We start from the raw sequence: 27296 nt of genomic DNA on the forward strand, positions 1-27296 counted from the left end.
TGCCTGGTCTAGAGAATAAGGAAGATCAAGAAAATGCTAGAATAAAACTAGTCTCTCTTATTGACAACCACCTAGAATAGAGATGCACAAAACAGTACTCTAGCGTAAATTTCATTTCGTTTCATATATTGTCACGTACATTGTTTTGTGCATCTCTAACCTAGGACGAACCAAATTGAGTTTAAGAGACAAAATAATAATGGACACAGTGGGCCAAACAAAACCATTTCTTTAAACAAAATAAAGACATATTGATATTGAATGCTGACAAAGGAGGAAAAACGGTAAGAAGAACTATGAAACCAGAATGAAAAACATACTAAGGGACATATGCACATACAAAAGGCTAAAACGAGATCCAACTTCTACTTTACAAACCAAAAACAATAAATTGACGGAGAAATTATACAACATGAATATTATAAATATAAGTGAGAAAACTAAGCTTATGTCAAACACAGCAGTGGCACCTAGAATTTATGGTCTCCCCAAAATTCATAAAGAGGGGACACCGCTGAGACCAATCTGTTCTTCAATTAATTCGCCGGCACATGGACTTTCTAAATATATTGTAGACATCCTGAAATATTTAACCAAAAATTCGAAATATAATATTAAAGACGCCTTGGACCTGAAAAATAGAATTAAAGATACTAATATAGACGAAATACTAATATCATTCGACGTGATATCGCTGTTTCCAAGTGTACCGATTAATTTAGCATTGAGGACAATCAACGAAAAATGGAACATAATACAGGACCACACTAAAATATCAAAAGGCCTGTTTACGGAAATACTGACTCTTTGCATTAAAGACTCAAGATATTTCTTGTATGAGGACAAGGTGTACGAACAACGAAAGGGACTACCAATGGGATCGCCAGCGTCACCGATTATTGCGGATATTGTAATGGAGGAGTTATTGGACGCTACAAAGGAAACATTGACGATCAAACTGAGATTACTTACTAAATACGTTGACGACATTTTCTGCATAGCGAAGAAAGCGGAGGTGGACAACATATTAAACATTCTTAACTCTTTTAACAAAAATATACAGTTTACACACGAAGAAGAAGAAAATCAAAGATTACCATATTTGGATGCAGTAATACGACGAGGCAACAATATTACTTTAGATTGGTATCAAAAACATACGGCATCTGGACGATTAATTAACTTCTATACTAAACATCCACGACGAATTAAAATAAATACAGCTTTAAATTTTATCAGTAGGGTATTTAGTATAAGCAACCAAAGTTTTCATAAACATAACGAGGAGAAAATATTCAAGATTTTAAAAAAGAACGACTTCCCGCACAAACCAATTATAGATTTAATAAAACATGCAAAAGCTAGTCAAACAAAACAGCAAAAAACAGAAAACGAAAAATTATATAAGCGCATAACTTACGTTCCTGGACTAACCGACAGATTTAGCAAGTCAAATATTTATAATAAGGACAAATACCAATTAGCTCAGAAATCGAATAATACGGTCAATAATCTATTTAGTAAAACTAAGTCAAAGCTTAAAAAGAAGACAAGTGCAATGTAGTTTATAAGATAAAATGTAATGGAAACGAAGCCATCGTATGCCAGAAGGTATATGTTGGTACGACGAAAACTAAGTTAAAAACTAGACTTTCCGGACATAAGTCGGATCAAAAAACTGGCAAACCTTTAGAACAAAAGACGGCGGCAGCACATTGCAAATTGACAGGGCATAAACCGAACTTTAAAGACGTAGATATATTGACACAAGAAAATAGTTATAAACGACGCTACTTTAGAAATGTTACATATAATTAATGTACCAAATGACCGAAGAATGAATTACAAAACTGACACAGACCACTGTGCACATATTTACAGGAATTTAGTGTGTAAGCATAGACGCAAAAAACTTTAGTTCAGCATAGACGGAATAACAACACTGTTACACTGTTGCTTTTCTCATAAAAATGTAATTTTCTGTGTTATAATTGTCGTTATCTTTTAATAATGGTTTATATTTTTGTAGAATATCCCTGAAGATGACTGTCGATGACAGCCGAAATATCGGATAAATAAAAAAGAAACAAAACACGAACATCTTTGTTTTCATTTGACCAAAAGCCAAAATAAAACCACCAAAAATAAGAACATCAACAGGTCAACAATAATCACAACAACAAACCTGCAGAAAATTTAATTTAATAAAAAAATTTGTGATGTTATATCCGAAAATCCGATACTATGTATTTTGATGTTTGATTAGATATTCTGAATATTTTCTCCCAAAATTCTCAATGTTTATTCGGATATGATTTCAATTTCTCACTAATTAAATCGGAACCTTATTTAAAATATTTGTTGAACTTTGCATTATAATACAATTAATAATTATTACAATATGAATTAAATAGCATTCGCCGCTGCTGCTAGCTAAATTTAATATTTTTAAAACTATAAAGCGCAGTCATTCCTAAAAAAATATGTTGTTATGTTATTTGAAAATGTGCATACATACCCAGCAAACCAATCGTACCGAGATCGTAACGAAATCGGAACAAGATTCGGACGCTACGTCCGATGTCGGATCTGAAATCGTAACGATATCTTAACGAAAGTTGTATGAAGTGGTTGACATAATTTCGGAACGAAATGTCGGAGCGAAATGGGATAGATTTCGGTCAGAATTCGGAACAAAATCCTTGGGAAATTCGGAAGGTGAATTTTTTTCCGAATTTTCGTACAGATTTCTGATTGATTGCGGAATAATGTCGTATGAAAATCGGAGGTACCTTTCGAATCTTCGTAAAGACTTCTGAACCATTTTGGAATAATGTAGTATGAATATCGAAGGAAAAAAATTTCACTACACCTCTTTTTTATTAATTGATCATTGTTATGTTTTTTATTGGAAGATTGTAATTTCAAACGTTTCTCTAATGATTTTCACTGTTGTTATCATTTTGTAGTTATAGTAGAACAATGTAAACTAATGTGTACGAATATGTTGGGTCTATCAGCACTATCTTGATTTATTATATGTTGCATTCATATTCAAAATATTTTAAAATTGTATATGCGAATTTTATAACCAACCATTTTGTTTTTCGACAACAAACTAAAATGAAACCAACCACCTTTTGTATATATTTAACAGCAAGGAGTTAGATATATACAAAAGGTGGTTGTTGTGCGAAGGGAAATTTATTTCCAACATATCGATCCGAATTCGTAACGAAATCGGAAGAAAAACACTAGTGTATTCGAAGGGAAATTTATTTCCGACATTCTCTCCGAAATCTGAACGAATACCCTTACGAAAAATCGTATAGAAATCGGAACGAAATCTGAACGATGTTGCTTCCGAAATTCTTCAGATGTGTCGGACATCCGACATTTGGTTTGCTGGGTACTTTCACTTTCATTTATTGTAAAACATGCGCGAGTTTTATCACAAAATAACTTGTTCCATTATATCTTTGTCACTTAACAGCTGCCAAATAACTAAAACAAACAACAGCGTGAAGACACAACAAAAAATCTCTCTTGCCTTCAAATCCCAATCGTACCGACATCGTAACGAAATCGGAACAAAATTCGGGCGCTACGTCCGATGTCGGATCTGAAATCGTAACGATATCTTAAGGAAAGTTGTATGACGTGGTTGACATAAGTACGGAACGAAATCGGATCGATTTCGGACAGAATTCGGAAGAAAATCCTTGGGCGAAGGCGAAATTTTTTCTTCTGAATCTTCATAAAGATTTCTAAACGATTTCGGAATAATGTCATATGAAAATCGGAGGTAACTTCCGTATCTTCGTAAAGATTTCTAAACGATTTCGGAATAATGTGGTATGACTATCGAAGGAATTTTTTTTCTCTGACGCCTTTTTTACTGACCAATTACTCTTTGCTATGTTTTAATTGGAAGATTGTAAATTTCAAACGTTTTTAATGATTTTTTATCATTTTGTAGTTATAGTAGAACAATTGAACTTTGTGTACGAATGTGTTGAGTCTATCAGCACTAGCTTGAATTATTATATGTTGAATTTATATTTAAAAATTTTATATGCGAATTTTTTAACCAACCACTTTGTTTTTAGACAACAAACTAAAATGAAACCAACCTCTTGCTCTTAGATACATACAAAAGGTGGTAGTTGTGCGACGGGAAATTTGTTTCCGACATTTCGCTCCGAATTCGTATCGAAATCGGAAGAAAAACATTGGTATATTCGAAGGGAAATTTACTTTCGACATTTTCCTTGCGGCATTTGTCAGTTTGTGGGTGAGAGAGGGTGTTCTCTCTCCATCAAACTGACAATTGCCGCAAGGAAAATTGCCTAATGTAAATATGGAGTTGGTTTGCTGGTTACATACAATATGGTTAAGAAATTATAATTTCTTCGAATTTCTTTTTTGAAATAACACACACACACACATTTTCTCTATTGTATTATCACTTATTCCATTTATTTTTTTTTTTCATTCCAGATATGACCTGTCATTACGATATCATTTGTTTTTCGCCCGAAAGTGAAGATTACGATTTACCGCCTCTGGAAATACGTGACGTGAGTACATTGAAAAGACAGTTGTTGTTATGTAATTGAATGTTGATTCTATCATGGCTGATTATTTAATGTGAAAAGTAGTATATGTATACCATTCATTATAAGACTTCCTTTCTTGAAATTTAAAGATAAACGTGTTTTACTAATCAACATATTCAATCAGAAACAAAAATAAGATAAGTTAGTCGAATGGGCGGATAATTTTTCTTTGAAGTTACCTTTTATTTAATTGAACTATTGCTGTATAAGTGAGAAGTAAAATAAAATAAAAGCGATACGTTTCGCTGTAAATTCATTTCGGATTTAATTGATATTAAATGAATCTTAAGCTAACAGCTAAGTTACAATATAATTCTTATCCTTCTTCTATTATTCTATGCATTATCAATTGGACAGTGGCTTCATTAGCAATGCACATTCAGTTGCCCAAAATTATTTTCTTTAGCCTAAAATATTAAAATAACTAATGAACCTATTTGATATACATATTAATAGATCTGAAGATAAGTAATTTTGGAGCATCCTAGCATATTAATAGTGGCGACCACTTCTTCCAGAACTAATTCTCCGCAGTGGAATCATACTAAGATGGGCCAATACACGTACACAACTTTTGTGAAATTTATAATTACCCAGCAAACCAATCGTACAGAAATCGTAACGAAATCGGAACAAGATTCGGACGCTACGTCCGATTTCGAATCCGAAATCGTAACGATATCTTAGCGAAAGTTGTATGAAGTGGTTGACATAATTTCGGGACGAAATGTCGGAGCGAAGTCGGATCGATTCGGTCCGATTTCGGAACGAAATCTGAAGAAAATTCTTGGGAAATTTATTTCCAACATCCGCTCCGAAATCGGAACTATATCGGTACAAAATCTAAAATGTTTCCCCTTCGAAAAATCGTTTAGAAATCGGAACGATTTTCCTTCCGAAATTGTTCAGACGTGTCGGACATCCGACATTTGGTTTGCTGGGTATTTTCCATTGATTTGGCGAATTAATATAAATTTTGGAGAAGAAGTTAGAATTTAAGCGGAATTGTACATTTGACAAGGCTTAAGTGCCCAACAATACCTAAGTATCCACAAAATCCTCCGGATTTCATCAAATTATTTAAAAACGAAATTATGTCAGTAGCAGTTCGGAGAAGTTTTACTCAGGGTTTAAAATGCTAATGCCATATTAGCAAAAGCACAGAATATTTGCAGCTTTGCCTGCTAAAATTTCTTCGAAATATGTTTAGCAACAATGAACAACGGCAACATGTAGCAACAAATTTCACAAAAATATTGCTAGCGATGCTGATGCTATTTGATATTGTCGCTATAATAAAATAGCATCGGACACGCATACTCATATTTTGCAGCACACATATCAGAAAAGAGAATAAGCAACAAAGTTTCAAGTTTTAAACAATAATAATTAGTATTCTTTAGGTTCTACCATATGATGGAGACATTTTGACATTAAATGACACCTTTTTTATAACTGCGTTGGCAACTCTAATCAAAAAACCACACTCGGATGCTAATTCGTTCTTATGAATGGTCAGCCAGCCGACTGCTAAATATGTAGCGTGGTTGTCGATTATGCCTAACGCAAAAAAGGTTAGGCGTAAAAAACGAAATAAGCAAAAATGTACAAAAATAAATATGCGTTCGGTTGCTTATTTAGCCGTGTGTGTCAATATTGTGTAGCAGTTGAAGTGTACAGCAAATGCTAATGTTTTTAGATGCTGGCTTTTAAAACCTAGTTTTACTAGACTACGGTATTCGACGAAGACATTTCGTATACATATTAATTATTTTAAGTTCTCAATATGGACATGGAAATACCCTCCACCATAATATGGAGATATTTATCGGAGACCCTATAAAGTATATATATTCTTTTTCAGGGTAAAATTCAAAGTCGATATAACCATGTCCATGTCCGTCCGCACGCAATTTTTAAGACGAAGCTTTGTAATTTGAATGAACTGAATGTTTTAGTATCATTTTCATACTGAAATGGCTAAAATTTGGTACTAAGTCTTCGATGGGGGTTACAAATATTTCCCCCGGTATATGTCCACGCCTTCATATAGCCCCCATAGAAGGGTACCTGCCGATTTGCGGTATTTTAAAGGTTGTGGCCTCAATATTCCACCGAAATGGCTGAAATTTGGTATTTAGTCTTCAATTGGAGTATAAAAATTTCCTCCAAAAATTTGCCGGTATAGGTGCGCGCCTTAATATAGTCCCCATAGAGCGGTACCTCCCGATTCTCGGTATTTTGAAGGTTGTGGCATCAATATTCCCCCGAAATGGCTGAAATTTGGTATTTTGTCTTCGTTGGGGATATAGCCCCTATAGAACGGTACCTCCCGAGTTTCGAAATTCGGAAAGCTGTGACGTCATCATGTGGTACTTTTATAGCGGCTCTTAAAATAAAGGACAAAAAGGACATTAAAGGATGCGAGTTAGAAGGTCGAAATGCTCTACGAAAATAATCCTAATTCGATTTGACTGCACACATGTCATCTCATAAATAAGCTAAAACAACAGTTAACAAAGATATAACGCTATTTTCAGATGCCTTATAGGGTCTTCAGCGGAAACTTAATCACACCAGAATTCGGAAGTTCGACTCACGGCGGATCTGTCATTCGGGATTCTTAATATACTCACCAAGGGCTTTCATCCCCAAAAGAAATTATCTCTGCCCCAGATTTTCACCTCCATTTTGTGTCACAGTGTAATTAGACATCGGATTTTGCATATTTTTCAAAATTTCAAATAGAAAAATTCTGATATTTTTAAGTGATGTTACATAAATTTTTGTTATATTTGCATATAATAGAATAAAATATGTGCAAATATGGCAAAATATATTCAAAATTACGTAAGAATATCAAAATTTTCATATTTGAAAATTTAGAAAATATGCAAAATCCAATGTCTTATGATAATCGATGAAAAATAAACAAATATTGCGAATATTCCATTCCCGTATAATGGAGGTATCCGGATAACCGAGGTTTTACTGTACATCGATGTAAAATTAAAACCAATAACAACAATTCTCATACAAATGTATCATAGACTTAATTAATAATTAAGATAAATTATTTTAAACATATTAAATAGATAAAATGAAATATTCACTTTGCATTATTTGTAATAATATGGAAATAATGTACTTTTTTTTGGTTTTTCTTCATCAAGACAATCTACTTACAATGTTCAGATATTCCAATTTCTGTAGTATATTTTTTTTTTAGAGAACATGAATTGATTTTTGTTTTGTTTTGGATGTGATTTGTTTGAAAAAGAAGTTTGATTTTTGGAATATTGCATTTAACAGATGATTGATAGTGAATGATTGGTTGATTGATGGGATATTTTTTTGTAATAATATTTTCATTGTTTCGTTGTGAAAAGAGTAGGGGAAAGCAGTGTTCGAAAATAAACACAATGGTATCGTACCGTACCGTTCTGTACCGTACCAAGGTGGATAGGTACACTACGATAGTGTACCGCTCCGGAACACAAACACTAAAAAATATTTTAGTGATACTGTACCGGAACACAACTATAATCGTAGTGTACCGCATGCCGGAGCACTAAAAATCGTAGTGCTCCGACTGCGGAACATTAAAAATTTTAGTGCTCCAACTTCCTGATCTCTAAAAATCGTAGTGCACCACGTGTTGGAACACTAAGAAATAACAAAGGTATTATGTTTTCTTAGGAAAATGAAATACTTGGTTAAATTTGATTAAATAAAAATTAAGACAAACTGTTACATCCATCTATTTTTAAATTAGTTAAACAAGTGCGAAATTTGGTCAAAAATATGAAGAAACAAGTAAAAAAGTATCAGTCGGCTTTGCCGACAGAGATATACCCTCAGCCTGTGTATATTGAAACAATTTTTTCCCAAAAAACGCATGTATTTAGGGAGTTTTAAAAATTTTGGGCGTTTGAACTGACAAAAATGTTGATTAGGATTAAAGATCAAAAGTTTTGCGGAGGAGACTAAAAAGAATGGATCTCCAGCCACTACATATGGTACCATAGGGGTTTTTTACAACTTCAGGGATGTTTGCTCAAGAAGTATGGACTTGCCCCTGAAACAACTTTAACCATCGCAGCGAATGCAAGTTGTTTCAACAAAAATCAAAGTGATTCGAAAGCAGGTCTTAACGTGAACATGTATCCGAAATTTTGTGTGGGAGCTACCGGATGGAGTGGACAAATATAGTCCATATTTGAACCTGATCTATATCTGGTAGATATATTAGGATGTGTAAAGTATGGTCCAATTCGGCCACTCTCTTCAAGAGTTATTGTACGCACAATTTTTCCGAACATTTTTGAACTTTTGTGGGGGAGGTACCTGAAGGAGTGGACCGATATGGCTTATCTTCGAATTTAAACTATGTTTAGACAAAATATTACTAAGGCCAAACTTTGGACCGAATCGGCAGACCTGTTCGAGAGTTATTTTGCCCTCCAACCTCCTCACACGGTGTCATAGGGGTTTTTTGCAACTTTCAGGCTATTTTCTCAGGAAGTATGGACTTACCCCTGATGAAACTTATACCGTCGTATGGAGGGCAGTGAATACAAGTTCCTAAAGCAAAAATCAAAGCGATTCACGAGATGGTTCTAAACTGAACTTTTCCAAATTTGTGTGTGGGAGGTACCCGACGGAGTGGACCGATTGAGTCCATATTAAAACCTGATCTAAGTCTGGTACACGCTCCACGATGGGCAAAGTATGGACCAAATCGGTTACTCCCTTCAAGAGTTATCGCGCGCACAAATTTTCCGAACATTTTCGAACTTTTGTGGGGGAGGTACCGGAAGGAGTGGACCGATATAGCTCATCTTCGAACTTAAACTAAGTTTGGGCAAAATATTACGAAAGCCAAAATTTGAACCGAATCGGTTCATCCGTTCGAGAGTTATCGTGCGCTCCAGCCAGCCAGCCAGACAGACGGACGGACATTGCTCAATCGACTCCAAATTGTCTGTAACACATTTCGTCCAAACATACTTGGGGTCTAAAACCATTATTTCGATGAGGCACATTTTGCCCGTATGAAAGTGTATGTATGTATATACCCTCGTTAGCATAAATGCTGAGGGTATAAAAAACAATATTTAGTTTTTTTGGAATGAAGCACAAAAATCGTCGTGTTCCGACTGCCGGAGCACTAGAAATCGTTTTGTACCACGTTTTGAAACTATAAGGTAATGAAACATATATGAATTTATTATGATTTCTGAGGAAATTAAATATTTTGTATATTTTTTTAATAAATTAAAATTAAAAGAAAATGTGAAAATGTCGGCAAAGGAGCACTAAAAATCGTAGTGTTCGTCTGCGGAACACTAAAAATCATAGCGTACCACGAGCCGAAACGATAAAAATAATGTTAAGATAATCGTCTGTTTATTATGATTTGTGAGGAAAATTAAATATTTTATGTTTTTAGGGTGCCACCGTGGTGCAATGGTATGCACACCCGCCTTGCACACATAAGGTCGTGGGTTCGATTCCCCGTCCAGGCAACATCAAAACACTTTTCAACGGTGGCAAAATACCCCTCAGTAATGTTGGCGACATTTCCTGAGTATTTTCAGCCATGTAAAACTTCTCTACAAAAGTGGTGTCTTAGACACGCCGTTCGGACTCGGCAATAAACTGTAGGTCCCATATCATTGAGCTAAGATGAATCGGGGTGCACTCATTGATATGAGAGAAGTCTCCATTGTCCCTTATGGGATGTTTGTGGAACAATTATTATTATTATTATATTATGTTTTTAGGATAAATTAATATGTATTTATTTATTATTTAATAAATTATTCATTAAATTATTATTTAATTTTGATATTTCAAAATAGTCTGGCTTAATCCCTTTTGTTGTTTTAATATTTAAAACAACAAGTTTATTAGTGGAGAAAGTTTGGCATTGTTCGCCAAGGGGTAAGGCAAGGAAGACTAGTTTCGATCCACGCCACTGGATCTCATCAGTTCCCTTTGTTTCTTGTTTGTGGATATTCTCCACCGAAGTTATTTTTCAATAACTTCTTCAACAAGGAACTTTTTATACCCAAACATCAATCGTCAGCTCGAAGTATAAACGTAAACAAAGAAAACCCTTCAATGAGAAGTTTTTCTTTGGTAACCTAACACAACTCCGACGAAAGTGTTTACGAAACAAAGCAAACCTTCTTCCACTCGTATGTGTCGTTGATTTTTCAACAAATGCACATACCCAAATGCTGTTTGGTAGCTTATATACCAACAACACACAAAACCGTGCCAGTGTTTCTCAAATAGAACATTGGTGGCGTTTATTTAATTGGGATAGCTGTTACAATTTTGATATTTCAAAATAGTCTGGCTTAATCCCTTTTGTTGTTTTAATAGACTAATAATACACTAATAAACTTGTTGTTTTAAATATTAAAACAACAAAAGGGATTAAGCCAGACTATTTTGAAATATCAAAATTGTAACAGCTATCCCAATTAAATAAACGCCACCAATGTTCTATTATTATTTAATAAATTATTTATTAAATTATTATTTAATAAATAAAAATTAAAAGAAAGCGTGTAAAACATCTGATTTGATTTTTGGACAATGGAGCACTAAAAATGTTCAACTGAGGAGCACTAAAAATCGTAGTGTTCCGAATGCCGGATAACTAAAAATCGTAGTGTACCACGTGCAAAACACCAAGCTAATGTACCACACATGAGTTTATTATGATTTGTGAGTAAAATTAACTATGTTATGTTTTTTAATAAATACAAATTAAAAGAAAATGTGCAAAACACCTGATTTAGTTGTTGGACAATGGAGCACTAAAAATCGTAGTGTTCCGACTGCCAGAGCACTAAAAATCGTAGTGTACCGACTTCCGGGTAACTAAAAATCGTAGTGTACCACGTGCAAAACAATAAGGCATGTACCACACGTGAGTTTGTAACTAATTTAAAACACTTGCATTTTATTTATTAATTTTTACTTGTCCCACAAACCATAAAATATATAATTTTCCTCAGAAATCATAATAAACAGCGTTTCGACTCATAGTACGCTTCAATTTTTAGAGATCCGGCAGCCGAAACACTAAAATTTTTAGTGCTCCGTATTAGAACACTACGATTTTTAGTGCTCTACAGTAGCGCGGTGCAATTTTAAGTGCTCCGTTTATGGTTGTGCTCCGGAACAGTATCACTAAAGTATTTTTTAGTGTTTGTGGTCCGGAACGCTAACGCTAAAAATATTTTAGTGATACTGTACTCGGAGCGGTGCACTATGTTAGTGTACTGTTTATTTTCGAACTCTGGGGGAAAGACATATAAATAAATGGATAAATGGTAATGTAAAATGAAATATCTGTTTTGGTGTAAATAAAATAAAATGTAAAACATTTTGTTTCTTCAAATTTTGAAGGAACAAAAAAAAAATGGACTTTCGCTGAAATAAATACACAACAAGTATTATTTTGCAGTCCAACAATTCAAAGCCAACAACAATAACAGGCAATCAGCACGGCCTTACTTGTTGACTACGCATAAAGCAAAAACAACATTTTGTTGTGATCTCTGCTTACTGCAAACAACACTACTAATGCTTGTCTTCTTTGCGATGCAAAGACAGCATTAAAAAACAGTAGTGGGTATATGATTTTGATTATTCTGACTCAATTGTGCGGTCAACAGATTTAGGAGGATACAGAAAATTTCTCGTTCTGTTTAATTTTCTGGTCACTCTTATTGACCTGTTTATCGATACAGAGTCAGCGGTTAAGAGAACTGATGAGGAAGTTTGGCTGCTTCCGAAAATATAGTATTCTCTGCCTCCACTCGTAGTAATCAATTTCATTACCCACTGTAAAACATTTTGTTTCTTCAAATTTTGAAGGAACAAAAAAAAATGGACTTTAGCTGAAATAAATACACAACAAGTATTATTTTGCAGTCCAACAATTCAAAGCCAACAACAATAACAGGCAATCAGCACGGCCTTACTTGTTGACTACGCATAAAGCAAAAACAACATTTTGTTGTGATCTCTGCTTACTGCAAACAACACTACTTATGCTTGTCTTCTTTGCGATGCAAAGACAGCATTAAAAAACAGTAGTGGGTATATGATTTTGATTATTCTGACTCAATTGTGCGGTCAACAGATTTAGGAGGATACAGAAAATTTCTCGTTCTGTTTAATTTTCTGGTCACTCTTATTGACCTGTTTATCGATACAGAGTCAGCGGTTAAGAGAACTGATGAGGAAGTTTGGCTGCTTCCGAAACTATAGTATTCTCTGCCTCCGCTCGTAGTAATCAATTTCATTACCCACTGTAAAACATTTTGTTTCTTCAAATTTTGAAGGAACAAAAAAAAAAAATGGACTTTAGCTGAAATAAATACACAACAAGTATTATTTTGCAGTCCAACAATTCAAAGCCAACAACAATAACAGGCAATCAGCACGGCCTTACTTGTTGACTACGCATAAAGCAAAAACAACATTTTGTTGTGATCTCTGCTTACTGCAAACAACACTACTTATGCTTGTCTTCTTTGCGATGCAAAGACAGCATTAAAAAACAGTAGTGGGTATATGATTTTGATTATTCTGACTCAATTGTGCGGTCAACAGATTTAGGAGGATACAGAAAATTTCTCGTTCTGTTTAATTTTCTGGTCACTCTTATTGACCTGTTTATCGATACAGAGTCAGCGGTTAAGAGAACTGATGAGGAAGTTTGGCTGCTTCCGAAACTATAGTATTCTCTGCCTCCGCTCGTAGTAATCAATTTCATTACCCACTGTAAAACATTTTGTTTCTTCAAATTTTGAAGGAACAAAAAAAAAAAATGGACTTTAGCTGAAATAAATACACAACAAGTAAATAAAATCTTAAAAGTGTAATGACAAAAAAAAAAAACAAAAACAGAACATTGGTGGCGTTTATTTAATTGGGATAGCTGTTACAATTTTGATTTTTCAAAATAGTCTGGCTTAATCCCTTTTGTTGTTTTAATATTTAAAACAACAAGTTTATTAGTGGAGAAGGTTTGGCATTGTTCGCCAAGGGGTAAGGCAAGGAAGACTAGTTTCGATCCACGCCACTGGATCTCATCAGTTCCCTTTGTTTCTTGTTTGTGGATATTCTCCACCGAAGTTATTTTTCAATAACTTCTTCAACAAGGAACTTTTTATACCCAAACATCAATCGTCAGCTCGAAGTATAAACGTAAACAAAGAAAACCCTTCAATGAGAAGTTTTTCTTTGGTAACCTAACACAACTCCGACGAAAGTGTTTACGAAACAAAGCAAACCTTCTTCCACTCGTATGTGTCGTTGATTTTTCAACAAATGCACATACCCAAATGCTGTTTGGTAGCTTATATACCAACAACACACAAAACCGTGCCAGTGTTTCTCAAATAGAACATTGGTGGCGTTTATTTAATTGGGATAGCTGTTACAATTTTGATTTTTCAAAATAGTCTGGCTTAATCCCTTTTGTTGTTTTAATATTTAAAACAACAAGTTTATTAGTGGAGAAGGTTTGGCATTGTTCGCCAAGGGGTAAGGCAAGGAAGACTAGTTTCGATCCACGCCACTGGATCTCATCAGTTCCCTTTGTTTCTTGTTTGTGGATATTCTCCACCGAAGTTATTTTTCAATAACTTCTTCAACAAGGAACTTTTTATACCCAAACATCAATCGTCAGCTCGAAGTATAAACGTAAACAAAGAAAACCCTTCAATGAGAAGTTTTTCTTTGGTAACCTAACACAACTCCGACGAAAGTGTTTACGAAACAAAGCAAACCTTCTTCCACTCGTATGTGTCGTTGATTTTTCAACAAATGCACATACCCAAATGCTGTTTGGTAGCTTATATACCAACAACACACAAAACCGTGCCAGTGTTTCTCAAATAGAACATTGGTGGCGTTTATTTAATTGGGATAGCTGTTACAATTTTGATTTTTCAAAATAGTCTGGCTTAATCCCTTTTGTTGTTTTAATATTTAAAACAACAAGTTTATTAGTGGAGAAGGTTTGGCATTGTTCGCCAAGGGGTAAGGCAAGGAAGACTAGTTTCGATCCACGCCACTGGATCTCATCAGTTCCCTTTGTTTCTTGTTTGTGGATATTCTCCACCGAAGTTATTTTTCAATAACTTCTTCAACAAGGAACTTTTTATACCCAAACATCAATCGTCAGCTCGAAGTATAAACGTAAACAAAGAAAACCCTTCAATGAGAAGTTTTTCTTTGGTAACCTAACACAACTCCGACGAAAGTGTTTACGAAACAAAGCAAACCTTCTTCCACTCGTATGTGTCGTTGATTTTTCAACAAATGCACATACCCAAATGCTGTTTGGTAGCTTATATACCAACAACACACAAAACCGTGCCAGTGTTTCTCAAATAGAACATTGGTGGCGTTTATTTAATTGGGATAGCTGTTACAATTTTGATTTTTCAAAATAGTCTGGCTTAATCCCTTTTGTTGTTTTAATATTTAAAACAACAAGTTTATTAGTGGAGAAGGTTTGGCATTGTTCGCCAAGGGGTAAGGCAAGGAAGACTAGTTTCGATCCACGCCACTGGATCTCATCAGTTCCCTTTGTTTCTTGTTTGTGGATATTCTCCACCGAAGTTATTTTTCAATAACTTCTTCAACAAGGAACTTTTTATACCCAAACATCAATCGTCAGCTCGAAGTATAAACGTAAACAAAGAAAACCCTTCAATGAGATGTTTTTCTTTGGTAACCTAACACAACTCCGACGAAAGTGTTTACGAAACAAAGCAAACCTTCTTCCACTCGTATGTGTCGTTGATTTTTCAACAAATGCACATACCCAAATGCTGTTTGGTAGCTTATATACCAACAACACACAAAACCGTGCCAGTGTTTCTCAAATAGAACATTGGTGGCGTTTATTTAATTGGGATAGCTGTTACAATTTTGATTTTTCAAAATAGTCTGGCTTAATCCCTTTTGTTGTTTTAATATTTAAAACAACAAGTTTATTAGTGGAGAAGGTTTGGCATTGTTCGCCAAGGGGTAAGGCAAGGAAGACTAGTTTCGATCCACGCCACTGGATCTCATCAGTTCCCTTTGTTTCTTGTTTGTGGATATTCTCCACCGAAGTTATTTTTCAATAACTTCTTCAACAAGGAACTTTTTATACCCAAACATCAATCGTCAGCTCGAAGTATAAACGTAAACAAAGAAAACCCTTCAATGAGAAGTTTTTCTTTGGTAACCTAACACAACTCCGACGAAAGTGTTTACGAAACAAAGCAAACCTTCTTCCACTCGTATGTGTCGTTGATTTTTCAACAAATGCACATACCCAAATGCTGTTTGGTAGCTTATATACCAACAACACACAAAACCGTGCCAGTGTTTCTCAAATAGAACATTGGTGGCGTTTATTTAATTGGGATAGCTGTTACAATTTTGATTTTTCAAAATAGTCTGGCTTAATCCCTTTTGTTGTTTTAATATTTAAAACAACAAGTTTATTAGTGGAGAAGGTTTGGCATTGTTCGCCAAGGGGTAAGGCAAGGAAGACTAGTTTCGATCCACGCCACTGGATCTCATCAGTTCCCTTTGTTTCTTGTTTGTGGATATTCTCCACCGAAGTTATTTTTCAATAACTTCTTCAACAAGGAACTTTTTATACCCAAACATCAATCGTCAGCTCGAAGTATAAACGTAAACAAAGAAAACCCTTCAATGAGAAGTTTTTCTTTGGTAACCTAACACAACTCCGACGAAAGTGTTTACGAAACAAAGCAAACCTTCTTCCACTCGTATGTGTCGTTGATTTTTCAACAAATGCACATACCCAAATGCTGTTTGGTAGCTTATATACCAACAACACACAAAACCGTGCCAGTGTTTCTCAAATAGAACATTGGTGGCGTTTATTTAATTGGGATAGCTGTTACAATTTTGATTTTTCAAAATAGTCTGGCTTAATCCCTTTTGTTGTTTTAATATTTAAAACAACAAGTTTATTAGTGGAGAAGGTTTGGCATTGTTCGCCAAGGGGTAAGGCAAGGAAGACTAGTTTCGATCCACGCCACTGGATCTCATCAGTTCCCTTTGTTTCTTGTTTGTGGATATTCTCCACCGAAGTTATTTTTCAATAACTTCTTCAACAAGGAACTTTTTATACCCAAACATCAATCGTCAGCTCGAAGTATAAACGTAAACAAAGAAAACCCTTCAATGAGAAGTTTTTCTTTGGTAACCTAACACAACTCCGACGAAAGTGTTTACGAAACAAAGCAAACCTTCTTCCACTCGTATGTGTCGTTGATTTTTCAACAAATGCACATACCCAAATGCTGTTTGGTAGCTTATATACCAACAACACACAAAACCGTGCCAGTGTTTCTCAAATAGAACATTGGTGGCGTTTATTTAATTGGGATAGCTGTTACAATTTTGATTTTTCAAAATAGTCTGGCTTAATCCCTTTTGTTGTTTTAATATTTAAAACAACAAGTTTATTAGTGGAGAAGGTTTGGCATTGTTCGCCAAGGGGTAAGGCAAGGAAGACTAGTTTCGATCCACGCCACTGGATCTCATCAGTTCCCTTTGTTTCTTGTTTGTGGATATTCTCCACCGAAGTTATTTTTCAATAACTTCTTCAACAAGGAACTTTTTATACCCAAACATCAATCGTCAGCTCGAAGTATAAACGTAAACAAAGAAAACCCTTCAATGAGAAGTTTTTCTTTGGTAACCTAACACAACTCCGACGAAAGTGTTTACGTTTATACTTCGAGCTGACGATTGATGTTTGGGTATAAAAAGTTCCTTGTTGAAGAAGTTATTGAAAAATAACTTCGGTGGAGAATATCCACAAACAAGAAACAAAGGGAACTGATGAGATCCAGTGGCGTGGATCGAAACTAGTCTTCCTTGCCTTACCCCTTGGCGAACAATGCCAAACCTTCTCCACTAATAAACTTGTTGTTTTAAATATTAAAACAACAAAAGGGATTAAGCCAGACTATTTTGAAAAATCAAAATTGTAACAGCTATCCCAATTAAATAAACGCCACCAATGTTCTATTTGAGAAACACTGGCACGGTTTTGTGTGTTGTTGGTATATAAGCTACCAAACAGCATTTGGGTATGTGCATTTGTTGAAAAATCAACGACACATACGAGTGGAAGAAGGTTTGCTTTGTTTCGTAAACACTTTCGTCGGAGTTGTGTTAGGTTACCAAAGAAAAACTTCTCATTGAAGGGTTTTCTTTGTTTACGTTTATACTTCGAGCTGACGATTGATGTTTGGGTATAAAAAGTTCCTTGTTGAAGAAGTTATTGAAAAATAACTTCGGTGGAGAATATCCACAAACAAGAAACAAAGGGAACTGATGAGATCCAGTGGCGTGGATCGAAACTAGTCTTCCTTGCCTTACCCCTTGGCGAACAATGCCAAACCTTCTCCACTAATAAACTTGTTGTTTTAAATATTAAAACAACAAAAGGGATTAAGCCAGACTATTTTGAAAAATCAAAATTGTAACAGCTATCCCAATTAAATAAACGCCACCAATGTTCTATTTGAGAAACACTGGCACGGTTTTGTGTGTTGTTGGTATATAAGCTACCAAACAGCATTTGGGTATGTGCATTTGTTGAAAAATCAACGACACATACGAGTGGAAGAAGGTTTGCTTTGTTTCGTAAACACTTTCGTCGGAGTTGTGTTAGGTTACCAAAGAAAAACTTCTCATTGAAGGGTTTTCTTTGTTTACGTTTATACTTCGAGCTGACGATTGATGTTTGGGTATAAAAAGTTCCTTGTTGAAGAAGTTATTGAAAAATAACTTCGGTGGAGAATATCCACAAACAAGAAACAAAGGGAACTGATGAGATCCAGTGGCGTGGATCGAAACTAGTCTTCCTTGCCTTACCCCTTGGCGAACAATGCCAAACCTTCGCCACTAATAAACTTGTTGTTTTAAATATTAAAACAACAAAAGGGATTAAGCCAGACTATTTTGAAAAATCAAAAAAAAAAAAACAAAAACAATTAAATTAGACTATAAATATTGTAACAACAACACTCAGACACATGACTAAAGTGCATTCTGATTTAATGATGTTCGTTTTTGTTTCTTATCTTGCGTTTAAGATTTTGTTTTAGTTTAGTTGAAACACAATTTACAATGTCTAATTTTTGGTGATTGATGGTTTTTTGTTTTCTCTAAGTGTAACTAAGGTTGTTTTGTGTTGTTTTTTTTTTTGTTATGATGAAAGTTTAGCTCTCTGTAATGTGTGTTTCTGTTTTTAATTAATTCAAGACTAAATGATAAAATTTTAAATTTTTCTAAAATAATTTGAGATAAATAATACTAATATGTATGTAATATATATTGCTATGTTATGATGGATGTGTGTGTTCTGTGTTTTTGTATACTCTGTATATTCGAACAACCAATAAATAAATAGTCTTTTTCTGAACAAAAACCGGGTAAATGCACAAAAGTACTATATAAACGCGACAATATCGATAAGTTGTCAATGAGAACCGTACCTTAAATTTTCTGAGCGACATTTTTGCAAAACATTTCGAAGGTGAAAATGTCATAATTTGGTACTTTTATAGCGTTTCTTAAAATAAAGGACGAAAAGGACATTGAAGGAAGCGAATTAGAAGGTCGAAATGTTGGCTGACTTCCAAAAAGGGCCACAAAATTCAGAATACCCCCTAAACACATAATTTTTGGGGAAATGGATTTTGTGTATCCGGTATTCGTACATCTTTGTCATCAATGACGGCTGAGGGTATAACTCTGTATGCAATGCCGACTTTTACTTTTTTACTCGTTTTTTATATATAACCAAAGGCTATTGTAGTACCATTCGCATCGTCGAGAGGTTGTCTAATATTTTTTGATAATTAAAATTTCTATAATATGTTATTGTAAATCGTTTCAACTGAAATTATGGCCCCATATCTCGGCTAAATCCAGTAATGGATTTTCACAATTTACAGCTTATTCCTTGGTTATTGATTCAATTGGAGAGCTAGATTAAAATTCTATTTTCATGCGGTAGCAAATAAGAAAATTGAGTATGTGTGTTGTAAAAAAATAAGTAACCGGTTTTTATTTCATATTAAGTAATCACAGTATTTAATGCAGTTGTCATTGAACGAGTTGAAAAAATTAGTAGCCATGCTTTTTGTAGCCACCACCTCCGTAACCGCCACCACCAAGACCGGAACCAGACCCTTTTCCAATCCATCGTATTTCCTGTATGGCAGTAATATCGGTTTGTACTTTTTAAGTACGTCTGCCAATGCGCTTAAGTACAGTCAACACTCTAGTCCAATACTGTACTAACGTTTCATAGTTTCCTTCATGTCAATTTTTTGATTTTCTGCACGCTGGATCGATCTTTTTCCCACTGTGTGACGTTTTCTCCTTTCGATTTTAGTTTGTGGATAAAGGAGTTTTGATTTTTTGGACCATTATCTACGAATGTAAGGACTTGCTCATAATTTTTTTTATTATTTTATTCGGAACCAAAAGGACTACCTTCGGCAAAAATTTCGTGGCAATCCTCGAACAGACCTTAAATTGCTTTTTTAGCCACCATAGTGCCTATCTGTCTTTATATGTCTATAAATTTTTCTAACAAAATGTTTCTCCACGTGCATTCTACAAACAACACATACACAAGCTCTAATGGTGTTGGTGATGATGATTACGACAATGTTTATTATGATGATGCCTTTGCTAATAATAATGAAATAATGAAAACACTATAAAAAAAGTTCAAGCTTTAAACAACGACAATGTCAGTCAATGTTAAACATATAGATTGCAACATAGACTAATGAAGGTGTAGACAAAGAATTGTTCTCAGCATGTTACTTAGTATGTTCTGTAATAGTTAGATGGCGTTAGTGGTATTTTTTTTTAACATTGAGCTACTACACGACATATTTGAGCGAAAACCATAGCATATCGAGAACATATTGAGTGGATGGACAACATCTATAAAAAATAAACACATTAAAATTCTCTATCTATAGATTATTTTGTCTATGGAGCTACTACACGACATATTTCAGTGACAACTTCAGGATATCGAGAGCATATTGAATGGATGGGCGCCATCTACAACAAACAAGCACACTACAATTTTCTCTGTCTATACGATTCATTAGTCTATGGATTGCAACAAAAAGGGGTGAGCAAAAGTTCACACATATGGTGAAGCAATGGCGACATGTCGTAAAAGTTAAATAAGTTATTAACAGTTTTAAACATGCTCCAAAGCAATTTAAGTCATATTAAGTTGTCCTTTTCTAAGTTCTATGAAGTTAAGACAAATCATAAATTTAAGTGATATTATTTGAAGCTGTTTTTGGTTTAAAGAAAATTTTGCATTTATTTACATTTAGTTTCTAAGTAAAGGTTATTTTACGAATCATTGTCCGAAAATGTATTTAAACATTGTTTTCATTTTCAGGGCCGAGTGCCGCTAAAAGCTACTCAATTTTAGTGGGAAAGTTTCCAATTATAATCTAGTACTGCATAGATAAGTCCTGGGTTCACTAGAGGTGTTAGATCGAGTTCCATACTAGAGTAATATCATGATATTCAATGAAACCACTCTTGCGTGACCTACGACTAAGCAAATTGATTTCAGTCGTGTTGAGGTTAGGGTTCCAAATATTGCAACTGTTTGTTCCAAATGTTTCCATACCACATAAAAACACCAGCAACTCTTTAAAATTTGTTTTATATAAAAAATAATATATTTTCATAAATATTTACAATAGAATAAACATAAAAATAAATGATGAAATAATAAAATAATATATAAATTAAGAATGAAGTTTTGTTTTGTTTTTGAAATGCAATGCATGCCTCAACATAATTGGGCTTGATGTGTGACGAAACATGAACATAAATGCATAGTGTATGTGTGGTTGTGTGTTCGATGCGTTTTTTGTTGTAGAAGAAAATGGACTAGACTAAAATTAGATGGCGGCTGATAAATTAATAACCACCTGAGGCAGACCAACCTCCAGATGAGTAGGATGAGCTACCACCACCTGATTGCCAGCCACCGGCAGATGGACCAGATGGATAAGGATAGGCGAGCTGGAACCATGGGAACTACCTCCAGCTGTGGCAGAGAAAATCGCAAATTTTCTGTATTGGTTTACTTATAAAAAAAGACAGGAGATCCTACAGTCACTGCGAGCGTTGGCTTTTGATCCTAGCAGTATAATCTTTTTTAAAACTGATATCAAAGACGACTGCCAGATTCTACCATAGAGAAGATCCGGAAATTTGAGGCAGTGGATCCTCCTCAGGCTAAAAGTTTCAAAAAAGAAATTTCAACACTTGCAAGACTTAAAATGCTTAATTCCAAGTGATTGTCATACTTTTATGACAACATTCCTTATGACAATTAAAAGTTACATTTAAACTGTTGCAGATCACTTAATTTATATGAACTATATTTTGTCCATAAATTGACTTAAATACAACAATTAATATAATATTCCAGATTTAATATCGTCTAATACAATTGAAATTATAATTATAGTGATGGTTGGAAAAGACAGTTCACCTAATTGTGGTCCATTGAAATATTAACGTCAAGACTGGGAATTGAACCCAACACCTTCAAATTGCTAGTTTAAAGTTAGTTTAACCGCGTAGGACAATAAGTCAGTTCTAATTTGTAAATTCTAACATACCAAATTTCATTGAATTCGGTCCATAAACCGAAACATTGCACTATGACGTCATCAAAGAGAACTGATAGATTCGATAGATTCCTTTTCTTTAATAGCGATAACCTGCCGTCATTATCACCATGCATGTTCTTTAAAAGACCTCAAACGTATTTTTTTAGAGCCTTCTATTGGCATTAAATGGCCTCGAGATGTCTTCTATCTATACAAAATCTCAAAAAAACCTCTATCCTCTATCCATTCTATTTTCATATTACTATTTCTTGTGTCAGACACTGAAAATAACACATGAAAATATTTTAGCTTTTAGGAGAGGGCGGAGGTGAAGGAGCTGAAGCTGAAGGAGCTCCCTTTCTCCCTTCTTACCCATAAGCTCAAAACATTTTCATGAAAATTTTCATAGTCTGGCACAAGACTATGAAATACCAAATTTAAATTTTATAAGTAAATACAAGAAACGCAGAAGGCTATGAAGTGTCAGTCATTTTGAATCACAAAATAAAATTTTTAACTGCCATTGTTTGTTGTGAATCGTATTGTGAAAATTGTGAAAATTAAGTTCTCTCGTGTGTGAAAAGTATTTGATTTTTTGGTGGAACAAATAAAATTTTTAACTGCCATTGTTTGTTGTGAATCGTATTGTGAAAATTGTGAAAATTAAGTTCTCTCGTGTGTGAAAAGTATTTGATTTTTTTGTGGAACACTTCAATATTCCTTAAAGACTTATTTCGATATGAATGTAAAGTATGTGTGATAAACAATTATTAATAAATAAATATTTTTTTGTTCCATACAGCCTTCATACTAAAAACTCAAATTGGCTAAAATTGTAATTGTTATCTATATTATCTATATTATCTATATTTTTTTTCTTTGAAATATTTGTGACGGCAATTTTTGGAAATATTTTGTGACGGCAATTTTTGAACACATGTGACGGCAATTTTTGGAAACATTTTGTGACGGCAATTTTTGGAAATAAGTGAAGGCAATTTTTGAACACATGTGACGGCAATTTTTGGAAACATTTTGTGACGGCAATTTTTGGAAACATTTTGTGACGGCAATTTTTGGAAATAAGTGAAGGCAATTTTTGGAACATGAGACGGCAATTTTTTTTAGATATTTTGTGACGGCAATTTTTTTAGATTTTGTGACGGCAATTTTTTTAGATTTTGTGACGGCAATTTTTTTAGATATTTTGTGACGGTAATTTACAACTATCTACATGTATTTATCTTATTTATCTATCTAAGTCTTACATTGGGCGAGTTTACTTGCGGCAATTGTCAGTTTGATGGAGAGAGAGGTGAGGCATGGTAACCCTTTGCCTCTCAGCACCCTCTCTCACCTACAAACTGACAATTGCCGCAAGTAAACTCGCTTAATGTAAATTGGGACTTTACTTCCGTTTTCCGTTACACATGCCAGTGAATTGGTGCCAATTGAGTACATGTATTATACTCGAAAATGCCGAAAAAGTGTTCGACTGGCATGCAGTTTTCTTGTGTGTTTACACATGCCAGTGCAAGTTCAATTTCAAAATTATTTAAGCCGCATTAACACACAAAAGTGCATTATACTTCAGGTTTAAAACACAATTCACAACATATTTTATTACTTTTTAAAAAGATTGTTTTCAATCATAAACATAATGAATCTGGCTGGTATTGCCGCCTTTTCAATATTGTATAATCCCAGAGGGGAAAATATATATCAACCTATATTTGCATGAAAAACATCAAAATTATGTATTTACAAACCACTAATATATTGCAGCTACCAAGACGTATTATTTGGGTTTCCTAAACTTTTTGAAAATATGCATTAAATCTTTGCATTCTTAAAAGAAACAAAAATGTACATGGATTAAAAAATAGTCTCGGCAACTCTTTTTTCATTTTCGACATATCACTGGCAGCCAGCTCAAAATTTGCTGGCATGAAGAAAAATCTAGTGCCAGTGAGTCGACAATTCAAAAAATGTAATTGTGGTAGTAAAAATTGTGTATGTATTGAATTTTTCGAACTGTCACTGGCATGTGTGAAGGTTGGGTTATATTTCTTTATTTACAATTAAATTTGTGATTCCTTTTGAGTCCATATAAAGTGTATATTCTGATCACCGAGTTTCTTAATTTTCTAGGTTCGGTTCTAGTGGCTTCTTTCGTTGCTCTTATTTCATGACAATTGCCATTCTTGAACAGCCTTATTCTATTCGGGCTTCCTTATGTACGTGCATGTTTGTCCGTTTGGACGTTATAAATTATATAAACTCCTTTCGCGTAAGGTTAGGAGAATCTATGGAATTTCTATATGGAAGTTGTTCTATATGTAGATATGACTCTTATCGTACATTTACTTTACATCCTGCAATATTCTCCACATTTCCACCCAAACCGAGGTTACATTCATAGCCCTCATAGAACGACACCTCTGGATTTTTGGAACACGTGGTCGTGATTGAGTTATTTAACGGGTTTTTAGTCCCACGTACTAAATTAGTAATCTTTTCTGATATAATAAACTTTAAAAAATCGGAGAGGAGAAGTTTATAAATATTTATTTATTCATTTTATTTTTGAATAATTATTATATATGTATATATATTAAAAAAAACATGAAGGTCAATGCATGTTAAGACAAGAAAAAGAAACTAAATTAAAAACAGATTTTTTTTACATACGTAACTAAAATAAATGCGTACAGTGTGGATAAATTGATTGTGATAATTGATTGATTAACAATATGAAATAAATGAATTGTAATATGAATTGCAAGTAAGAAAGAAGGATTAAATTTCAAAATATTACATATACCTATTAAATGTGTGAACTAAATTTTGGATTAAATCAGTTGATCCGACTCCAAATTGTTCAAACATACTTGCATCCAGGCTTACTGGACCTGCTGGAACGTGCAAATCTGAGGTATTATTATGAATCTTACAAAATAGAGTATTAAAAAAACAGTTATTTAATAGTAATGTTTGAAAACATTGCACAGAAAAACGAGGTGCAGCAAATTTTATTGTGTTTGTTTTATATGGGCAATCTAATCGATTTAATTGAAGAAAGCGAAAATTATGTGTTAATTGTCGAGCTTAGATTTGATGAGTTTTACAACACATATCACCATTGAGGCATTTTTTACAAAATATGAACATTGTATACAACATATATTCATTTTGGGAACCTAGTCTCTGTCCAAAATAATTTTTGATTTAATTGATTTGTACTTTCAACAACCGCATCCGCTCTTGACTTAACATATTTCATCGTTTGGGTTGTTGGTGTACCTTTGCACCGTTTCCTTATTTTGTAAAAAAAATTCTCAATTGTGCTATGTGTTGTAAGGCTCATCAATTTTATGTTACCATATGTACTGAGTAATAATATCCATGCAGTTATTGTTGAAATAAACTGCTGGATATTTACCCATCCTACCCCCAATAAAAATCGTCGAAAATCGACCAATCCTCTAATTTTTTCCTCGACAGACAATTCATTTTCGCCTTCGTAAATTAGATCGATTAGGTTGGCCATATTAGAAACAAATACAACTGTCGGCAGCACGTCGTCTTCCTGTGGTCTGCGATCCAACAGATGTTCCACAACATCGCTATTGAATAATTCTTTATAATATTCTATTATAAACGATTCATAACAATACGATTTTGAAAGCTGGCATTTATGTTTGGTGAAATGTGAAATGTAACTAAAATTCGCCTTAATCCCACCGACTTTGACATGGTTTCTTATAAATGATCCGACAATATTGCAGATCAAATGCATCATGTCTATCGCCCACAGCATCCTGCGTCCTCTGACAGGCTCACAAAATGGAATGCGCACCCTTAGTGGTGACAACAACGTCAAATGCGTCCAATCGGCATCGCATATATTTACTTCTATTCTTACGTTTATGCTATCAGCTGCATTATATATTACAGCTAGCATCTCCTTTATGTCATCAGGCGTGTACATATCTCTCTTCTCAGTGCCTATCAAAATTTCCCACTGCGTGAGTAGTCCTCTTAACAGGAATGCATACTGCATGTATTTTATGTTGTTGTTGTTTACACTCAATGCATCAAAAGTAAGGATGCACAGGCGTTCCTCTTCGGGTTTATTATTAAAAATGTCGCGCAGCTTCTGGGTTGTGGAGTCTGTAAACCCCATACGACACATCGGATACCAATATCGCTCCACAAAATTTAGTGTCGGTATTGGCAAATTATTGTACATATCTTTCATAGCGATGTACCCTCTTCTCGATCTCAACGTTTCTACAATGATGAAATTCCTCTCCTCGTCGCTATAAAGGGGACGGCCGTTTCCCGGTGTAAGAGACCGATAGAATTCGCAGGGATTCATCTAAAAAAATGAAAAAATAAATATAAATCAGAATTTATCTTTCTGAATTTTTAAAAAATCTCCAAAATACGAGGTTAACGATTAAGAAAAAATAAAACTAGGACCTGTTAACAGCGATATTATGTTTTTCGTAGACCAGCTGAGGACACTTTTTTACTGTAATATTACAAGTGACAGGGTACATTATGCATTATGTATATCACGTTGGAATATGGACTATATTTGTCCATTAATTTCACTTTAATCACATAGGCTGAGGCCGACTGATACTTTTTTACATTTTTCACTACACTTTCATTCCATTTGCGTTGCATTTTTCTGGGATAATAATGTTTGTCGCATTTTTTCAATTGCATATTTTGGATTATTTTACACAGCACATATGTATTTATATAACAAACATACCTTTATTTTAATTTGAATGATTTTTTTGAGATTTATTGATTGATATTGATTTTATTGTCTTGAAATAAATATTTTATTGTTATACTTTTATTTTATTTGTATGTGATTAAGAGCTAAACCTATAACTCTGCGTGTTGC

General features: G+C 34.2%; 1 protein-coding gene across 1 annotated transcript in view; it reads left to right on the forward strand.

Moving 5' to 3' along the window:
• The window catches only part of tor (tyrosine protein kinase receptor torso), a 533285-nt gene that overhangs the window by 261779 nt on the left and 244210 nt on the right, over window positions 1-27296 (forward strand). The window contains exon 5 of the mRNA XM_073992792.1: window positions 4501-4580. Coding sequence (XP_073848893.1) covers window positions 4501-4580 — 80 coding nt within the window. The remainder of the gene's footprint in view (window positions 1-4500; window positions 4581-27296) is intronic.

Source organism: Musca autumnalis, unplaced genomic scaffold (assembly GCF_047663935.1).
Source record: "Musca autumnalis isolate F117 unplaced genomic scaffold, ASM4766393v1 scaffold_5, whole genome shotgun sequence".
Lineage (NCBI taxonomy): Eukaryota > Metazoa > Arthropoda > Insecta > Diptera > Muscidae > Musca > Musca autumnalis.